General features: G+C 38.3%; 1 protein-coding gene across 1 annotated transcript; it reads left to right on the top strand.

Annotated features, from left to right (window-relative positions):
• The first annotated feature begins 531 nt into the window (after positions 1–531).
• Positions 532–7,613, top strand: LOC126373003 (uncharacterized). The gene is made up of 4 exons (XM_050018945.1): positions 532–725; positions 4,240–4,389; positions 5,107–5,263; positions 6,066–7,613. The coding sequence occupies exons 1-4, from the start codon at positions 648–650 to the stop codon at positions 6,185–6,187; spliced, it is 507 nt and encodes a 168-aa protein (XP_049874902.1). The 5' UTR covers positions 532–647; the 3' UTR covers positions 6,188–7,613.
• Positions 7,614–9,029: the final 1,416 nt, after the last annotated feature.

The raw sequence follows: 9,029 nt of genomic DNA, 5'->3' as shown, positions 1-9,029 counted from the left end.
GATAGGAAGAGAGAAGAAAACTATTATGTATGAATCATCATAGGCTATAATAGATGATCAAAGAAATAAGTCGATGCGCCGCGCCGGCGCCGCAGATAACTTAAGTGTTTCCTAATTCTTGATCTATAGCTCAAAAGAGAATAGATATGACAACATTTCAAACTACCATTATCATAATAGTGCGTAACAATTGTTTATTTTAACATCACTACGTACTGTTTACAAAAAATAATAACATACTTGAACAGTCATTATTAAAGTCAATAATTTATAGTCTTTAACTAACAGCAGTCGGGTAAAGAGACTCTAAGCTGGTAAACAGGGAAGTCCCTGTAAATAGATTAAGGTGTACTTAAAATGCCAGTATTATTCATACTTGACAAACAATTGCAAAGGATATTATTTTTCATCAGCTAAGCCCTAGCGGCGCCTTGTTACTTGCAATCAGTGTTATCATGTGTACCATTCCGTCACTCATTGATTTCTACTTATCTGTTTACTAGGAGTAATATAAAGTATGAAATAATCTCTACAAAGATAACGGGCGACCATTGGACGTGCGTGTGTGGAACTGAACGGGTTGTTTTATACAACAATAGAACAATAAAATATATTAAAGTGATAATTAATAACAAATAGTGTCAAAAATGTGTTTTGTTGTTCGAAGTTTCTGTTGCTACATTAGTGTAGAAGTGGGGGCTCAAGTGATTTGTATAATTAGTATGGTGAGTGTAATGTCTGCTAAAACAAGGCTAAAACGTGAGATTGGTTATCAGATCTGCTTATTGGGTTTGTTTGTCTGGAAATAATCTGACATTTTATTATTGTGCAATTTTAACGAAGAAAGAAGACCATTAGGGTCCTCAACTAAGTGGCATTATTTACGTATTTAATGCAGTCAATTAAGTCAGCTGTGTCTATCAGTCATTGGATGGGAGACCGTTCATATATTTTAGTCGTGGACTTCTCTTGACTATTGCGCCAATAACATTAGAAAAGGAATTGTATCGGCTACTAGTACAGATACTTCCAATCAACCGTGGGTATAATCTTAACATCTATTTGTTATTTATTTATTTATTAGGCACATCAACAGTACAAACACACAACAATTAATATAACTTTCTTAAGGCTACACTATAGCTACATTTAGGCTATAGACTTTCTTAATACTAGTGCTTGCACCAATTACAGACGTGCACAACTTATGTAAGTAATTAACATGCATGTAGAAGAACAAAAAAAAAAGAGAACGGAATAACAAAAGGTATTAAAAGTTACAGCCAGGCAACACTACAACAAAAAAAGAAGAATACGTAAAAGAAAAAATGACTTTTTTGAAATTTCAAAGAGTTGTTCAATATAATGGAAGGAAGGGAAGTCATTTCATAAAGAAATGTACGCGTATGTAGGTATGTCTATCTATACAGTACACTGTCATCTTATCGCGTAGGTCATCTGGAAGAAATCTCTTTATAGATAGATCTCTTTGTATCTAGAGATAGTTTCTAAAGATAGTTCTGTTTGGTTTTGTCTGTCCTATTGTAACAAATAAATAAATAAATAAGAAGGCAGTATGAACTGTTGTACACAGGGGTGACTTTTAGAGCACCGTCGCTGTCGTAGATAATTATAATTAGTTTCACCGCAAACATTTCTATAATATTTTGCCTTTTTTCAAATATTCTCTTGAAATTTACTACGTATTCGTTACGCATATTACGTATATATTTTTGCGGTGACACTAACGCTATGAAACTGAAACAAATGAATAGAAAACAATTTGCAACACTTGTTTTTAATCATACATAAGATGGATATGACAATCTGTCTGGTGACAAATTAACAGATCATAATGTGTCTAGATCGATGTTTTCCTCGAGTAAGTCCAATAAATTTACAAACTTACGACTATATCCCAATAGTGTCATAGGTACATTCATCCGGGTGAGAGCCTTCAGCGCTCCCCATTTGTCCGGCCAAGTAGTTAATGCCATCTGCGGCAAATCTACAATAAGTCATGTCACAAAAAAAAACAGAAAAAAGGTACATCCATCGCAAGATGAATATAGTACCCACACCTCACCGAGCTTTCTGTTTGACCAACGTGATAGGTGATAGGTGATGAGCCGTAGCCTGTAATAATGGTCAAACCAACTTTGTAATATAATTTATAATTATTCATTTAGCCGAGGAAAAGATAGATTCGGCCACGTCATGAAACGTCCTGAAGACCATAGTCAGAACAGCCCTAAATATCCCGATGTCAAAAAGAGGGCGTGGAAGACACCCCGCCACATGGTAAACGACAGTCCAAAAGGACCTGAAACAATTAGACCTGGACGCCAAACTGGCCCAAAACCGACCAACCTATAGAAATAGGATAAGGAGAGCCCAGAGCCGGGAGGGATGTAATCGTTACATGAGCCATGTCAGGGGCCTTTGGCGGCTCAATAATAACCCTGACACCAGGGTTGATTAGGTTGGTACTCCACCGCACAACCCACACGATAGAAGAAGAGGAGAGCCGACAAGGAAGGGAAGAAGAAGAAGAGGCCGAGGAAAAGATAGTTTTTTATGGCATGCCCGGGATGATAAACAGCTGAACACATTCCACGTTTCCTGTAGTATGGGAGTCAAACAGAAATGCATTTATGTAATATCAGAAATGCTGTTTAATAACTCATAATGTTAAAAGTAATTTGTCAAAAATAATGAAATACACATTAATAATGAAAGTGATAATTTATAACAAGTGGTTTTAATGTAACGTCGTTGGTATGCAGGCGGCGCGGCGTGTGATCGAATCAATATCACGTAATCGGTGATTTAATTACTGATGTTAGATTATATAATTTTATCTTATAGTTTCACATAGGCCCCGATTCCTGCAGACACCTCCTAATTTTACTTTAAGTTATTACCTGTCATTTTCTTATCCACCGAAAAGGAAAGGGTCAGATAATTGACAACTCTTAATTTTAGGAAGAATGAGTAAATGTATGGATAACCCGGGCGAATCAAAAAGGTATCTCACTGGTATGCAAACCATTTGACGTGTGCTGTCGGGTTATTGGCCAGTGTAAAATTTTTAGACGGTTGTTTTAGATTTGTGCTTAAAATTGACGTGTGTTCCATAAATTTTATGATTGTCGATTACCCGTCCCTTTCCTTTTCGGCGGATAAGAAAATGACGGATATAACTTAAAATAAAATCAGATGGTGTTTACCAGGAATTAGCACGATAAACTATATTATTCATGTCACACATGTCCGTCGTCAGATCACGTAGGTAACTGATGAAACATTATGTGTGACTGGAAGACTTAACTCATGACCGATTTCGCCGTGAGTATGGGTACAAGTCACGCCGCGATGGCCCAGTAGGAAGAACGCTTGGCTCTCACAGTATGGACGCAGGTTCGAATCCCATATATGACGGGCCTAAACCAATGATTTTCGATTTTATTTTGGAATTAATGTTTGAATAATTAGATTATCACGTGCTCAGTGGTGAAAGAAAACATCTTGAGGACACCCACGTTCACGAGAAATGCAAGAAATTCCGTCGTTTTCAGACACGATCCGTAATTAATTATTCACGTATGCTCTTGAATATCTCCCCCTTAAAATTCTCTTTAAAACATAAGTACACGCATTTCTGCCCTCTTCTAGATATGCATATCTTTCTCGGTCTGCTGGAAGAGATTTTTACTAGAAAATAGGTAAGCTAAACGTCTGTGTCTATCTGTCTTTATATACTGATCTAACAGAAGTTCGTACATACATTTAGTGTTCGTACATACCTACAGATGTACGAATTAGTTACTGATCTAATGACCTCCGTGGTCCAGTGGCTGAGCGTTAGGCTCACGATCTGGAGGTCTCGGGTTAAAATCCCGGTGAGTAAATATCATAAAAATACTTTATGGTCCCTAGTAGAGTTAGTAAGGTGATCTGTGCTTCGGACGGCACGTTAAGCCTGTTGATCTCGGTTACTACTTTTCGTCACAGGAGCCATGTCAGGGGTCTTTGGTGGGTCAATAGTAACCCTGACACCAGAGTTGATGAGGTTGGTAATCCAGCTCACAACCTACACGATAGAAGAAAAAGACAGAAGATCTGAAGTGTGTGTGTGTGTGTGTGTGTGTGTGTGTGTGTGTGTGTGTGTGTGTGTGTGTTCTGAGTGGAGTTTCTGTGTATAATATACTGTTTAATAACTTTGTGTGTCCATTTCAGCTAGTATCAGCTGCGCTGACAGTGCTGTACAGCTCGGCGGCTGTGTTCCTGCAGCTGTCGCAGACCAAGCTGGTGCTGTACTGCGGGATGGCGCTAGCGGCGGGGCTGCAGGGCCTGAGCGCGGGGCTGCTCGGCTGCGGCGCCTTCCAGGTGAGGCAGACAGAGAGAGAGAGAGAGTCACGAATTAGATTGCCGCTTCGGCATCTAAACCACTGAATTCGACTTTAAGTGTGAATTCATGTTTGGAGCATGAATAACTGATATCAAAGGTTTCCAGGATCTGTACCCTGCCAGCGACAATATACATGTACTTAACCATAGTAGAGTGGGTGTGCCTATATACTCGTACGGTCACGAGCATTAATATGTATACACTTTGGGACCATGTCGCATTAACTTTTTTGACAATTTGAACTGTAAGTCTCACTAAATGTCAAATATGTTAGTGCGAGAGAGTCCTAAAGTGGGTACATTATATTGCTCATGACTGATTTTATGTGCCTATACGTCTATTCACACACGGATTAATAAAGGTGTGCTCGATGGGCGCGACACTCATGACCACACCTGGTTTGACACACTGGCGAGCAGGAGAATGAAACGCCATCAAACCGACAACAATCCACTAGTCGGAGACTTTTCCTGCAGAGTGTGCGGTAGAGTTTGCCGCTCTAGGATTGGCTTGCACAGCCATGAAAGAAAGTGCATTTCTTCGAGGCAGTGACGTCATAAATCCTCTGAAACTGACGTATAAGGCCAATGAATGATGACGTCTATACACCTCTGTCTACCCATTTGGGGACACAGAGGTTCTGTTCAATCAACAAATTATATTTCACAATGATAAAACAATCTTTCTTATTTCAGCGACGGCCCGCGTTGATGTGGCCCTGGCTGCTGGTAGTATGGGCCACGGGCGGGTCGCTACTGGTGGTGTCGGTGGTGGGCACGGCAGCGCTCATACTGGGCGGGGCTCTCTCTGCTGACGTCAACACCGTTATCTTCGCTTATGTTATCTATTCCTGTAAGTCAATCGGCTATTACCTGGTGAAGTAATGTTATTTTGTTAGATTCTAATTCTTCTTTTGGACAATGAAACTCTCTCCCTTCTCTCTCTTCTTCTCGTGGAAGAATGAAGTCGAGAGCAAACCCTTCATAATTTAAAAAAAAATACGTCAAAACACCCCCCTCTATCAACAGATTTCAGGCATACCTGATTCGAAGCGTCTTAGTGAGTAGATATTTTTTTTCTATGGCGACTTTCTCGAAATACGCAGGGTTTAGCCGGAAATCGGGTCTTTTGGGTACCTTTTTTTTGACGTGACTTATTGTAGATTTGCCGCTGTGATTTTGGGTACCACCTGATATAACATTGTTTCAACCAATTCCAATTTTCGGCAAACCTTTTTTTAATTTTATTTCTAAACCCCATGTGAAATTTGAAGTTACATCTAATTGGTAATTAGATGTAAAATGTTTTTAAAGATACTATCGAAATCAAGGACCAAGTCGATTGAAATGAAATTACCTGTTGGAGGGGGGAGGGGGAGGGATAAAGTTCTAATTAACATAGAATGCGTTCAACTGCTCAACATCTCGAGAATGTTGGAAACGTCAACTAGGAAATTAGTATCCTCCATGGGAACGAGCTGCTAACCTAGAAACATATTACGGTTCATCTTTTTTTTGACGTGAATTATTGTAGATTTGCCGCAGATGGCATTAACTACTTGGCCGGACAAATGGGGAGCGCTGAAGGCTCATTACAAGCACGCGTCTGTCCTTCAATAGAGTTTAAAAAAATTTTAATCACTTATCTTCCGCAGTATTCCTGCTGTACTGCGCAGCCGTGGTGAACAGCCGCCGTCGCGAGCTGGTGAAGGAGAGAGAGTACACCAACGCCAACGGAGAGTTGATGAGACCCGCCAGCGGATGGAAGTACGCCTAACTATGCCACCAGGGCTACCCTGCTACCAGCAAGCTGATTTTTGCCATGGTGGTCAGAATAATGACGTCACAGATCGCCAAAATTCGCATGGATTAATAAAGAGCTGGTGGTGTAATGGTTAAAACACTGCCTGTGGGTCGTCTTATCCCGAACGAGTCAGATTTGTTCGATATTATTTTTTTGCGATACTGTACTTACCTGGCGTTATTGGTGTTGTCGTGGCGGATGGATTGGCCAATCAGCGAGGGATGTGAGTTAGACATTGGAGGCTCGTTTCTTGCAACGCGCCAGTTTGGTGACCTGAAGATCAGGAATGTTTAATGAATAGAAAGTTTTATGAGTCTAAAATAAAGACTTTGAGATATGAAGTGAGAAATTAAGCTAATATTAGGTAAGAATTATAGATTTTAGTTACTATATCCGTGTCTGCAGTGCAAAAGTATGACGTAAGAGGTTTTAGTAGGATATTCGCTTGCATATAATTTATGCTATCGAGTGTCCAAAGTGATCTTGATCTCCTAGAGTGGTTAATTATTTAATGGTTTTTAAGTTCAGTGTGTAAAAGTGCATTTATAAGGCACGTAAGCGTGCCATTACAAGACTATAACGTTTGTCCAGTGTTTTATTTATATGGTAGAATAATTATTTAATAATTTAAGTAGAACTATAAGAAAATTATAACATAACATATTATCACTACGCCTGTTTCCCCGAAGGGGTAAGCCATTAAGGTAAGGGGTATTTTTTTAGTATATACATACACCCACTCCTCGATACGTTTATTATAGTCCCATGTAATAGAGGGTGAGGAAATAATACCGGACAAATATTCCTGTCTAATGAATTATTGTAAGAATTAAATTACAATGACGTTTCCCGCCGAAGGAAGAATTAAGTAGGTACTTAGTAGTAAAGTAGGTACTACCTATAGAACTAGTGCAAATGTAGTGAAAATAATAACATACTTAACTTATGTCACAATAAACATTATTATACCTTTATTGTTAATGTAAATCTAGTTATAGAAGAGCGGAGTTTCCTATCACAAGCAAATCGTTGCTTAAATGGAGCCTCCGTGCACCTGATAATGTAAAAATAGCAAAGATAAAGAAATATTTTTTTTATTGTTTTGGGAAATTTTCTTCCATTTTTGTAGTTCCTAACCTTCGTACCTACCTACCCTAAATGACGTATAGATTAATTGTCCAAAACGTGGCACGCGCAGTGACGACAGCGCGTGCGCGTCGTTAAGCGTGCGCGCGTAAGACGTGGAAATAATTACCGCGAGCAGCAATACTGTGCGCTCGCCGGAAAATTGCGCTTTTACCTAACAGGGCTGGCAGGGGAGCATACTATCAAACGCCGAACAAGTTAAAGAAAAAATGTGTTTTTTTATTGAAATACACATGATGTACCCAAGACAAGACTGCTGAGTTTGATTTACCTTTGTCGCTTCGTTTCCGCTGGACTTCGTATCAAAAGTGGCTGCAACGTGTGTTCTGATTACTTGTGGCACTGGTTATAAGATGACAAGTAATCCAAAATGGCCACATTGAAGTATTAATCTTGAAAATCAATAAAAAATGCAATGGTTGTTGAAAATGCGCACTTACTTTTTGTGCGCAAATGTCAAGTAACTTAACTTTTCTAGAAAAAATGCTTTCATATGACCTTTTAACGCCCAATTTTTTTATAAGATATGGCATTAACTTCGTGGCCGAACAAATAGACGCCCAGCCCAAAAAACCGCTCATTATGTTAGAAAAGCGTGTGTTGGTGCGTGTATGAAGCGATTGATGAATGTGGAGGAAGCAAGAGAAGTGTGTCAGGATCGAAGCAAATGGAATTCTATAGTCTCTGCTTACCCCGGTGGGAAATAGGCGTGAGTTTATGTATGTATGTATGTTAGAAAAGATTTCTCAACTCACTCCTAAATGCCATTTTATAGCAATGACAAACATTTGGCAGCCCTGTAAAGTACAATAGGAGACGCGACACGTCCCGATGGACAGACAGACAAAACTACATTATAAATATGAGAGATGTTGCGGGCGCGGACTAGTATACCATAGTATATTAATATTACATGTGGTGACAAAGTATACTGTGATACGGTTTATGAAATGGTAAGTTTATTTATTGTTTACTAATTTATTGTATTTATTTTACATATACATAGTCATTACAGATAATACAAATCGACAATGTATGCAATCTATAATATAATAATATAATATATGTTTTAGTAGTATTTTCGTTTACATAAAATTCATGCTCTCGAGTGATATCTCCTAGAATGGTTTGATGGTGGTCAAAGCTTTTAAGGACATATCTTCTCTGTCACAGTAGATTTAGGCACAAAATTCGCACTTTTTGCATATATTTTATTAAGATACGCCATACTACATAGGCGGTCCTGGCGTTCACAATTACTTATTGTTAATTATTTTAAGTGCATTTATAAGGTAAATGAGATAATAAATAAATAAATAATAAATATGCCATGACAAGACTATTTTATATTGCGAATTTATTTATATGGTAAAAACAAATTTAAGAAAAAATATAAGAAATATTGTAATAATGTTTATACAATACAGAGATACGAAACGAGTTTCTCTATGTTCTATAGTGTTTATAATATTTGTTTACAAAGTAAAAATTTGTTTATCACGACAGGTTTGACAGCACCCAAACGTTCCAAACATTGTTTTGCGAGTCAAAATTTCACTTCTATTGTGTTTGACTAAATGGAATTCAGAAATCTAATATTTAATCTTTTGCAACTCAGAAAGAAAATATATTATGGCTTCCTTTTAACATCTTTTCATACAAAGCTACA

This window comes from Pectinophora gossypiella, chromosome 15, assembly GCF_024362695.1.
Source record: "Pectinophora gossypiella chromosome 15, ilPecGoss1.1, whole genome shotgun sequence".
NCBI classification, from domain to species: domain Eukaryota; kingdom Metazoa; phylum Arthropoda; class Insecta; order Lepidoptera; family Gelechiidae; genus Pectinophora; species Pectinophora gossypiella.
Note: the sequence above shows the minus strand (reverse complement) of the source record. Positions and strands in the feature narration are given on the sequence as shown.

Coding starts and splice junctions, on each gene's coding strand:
- LOC126373003 (XM_050018945.1), top strand. CDS start 648: ATGTGTTTTGTTGTTCGAAGTTTCTGTTGCTACATTAGTGTAGAAGTG. Junction 726..4,239: donor TGATTTGTATAATTAGTATG/GTGAGTGTAATG, acceptor TGTCCATTTCAG/CTAGTATCAGCTGCGCTGAC. Junction 5,264..6,065: donor CGCTTATGTTATCTATTCCT/GTAAGTCAATCG, acceptor TATCTTCCGCAG/TATTCCTGCTGTACTGCGCA.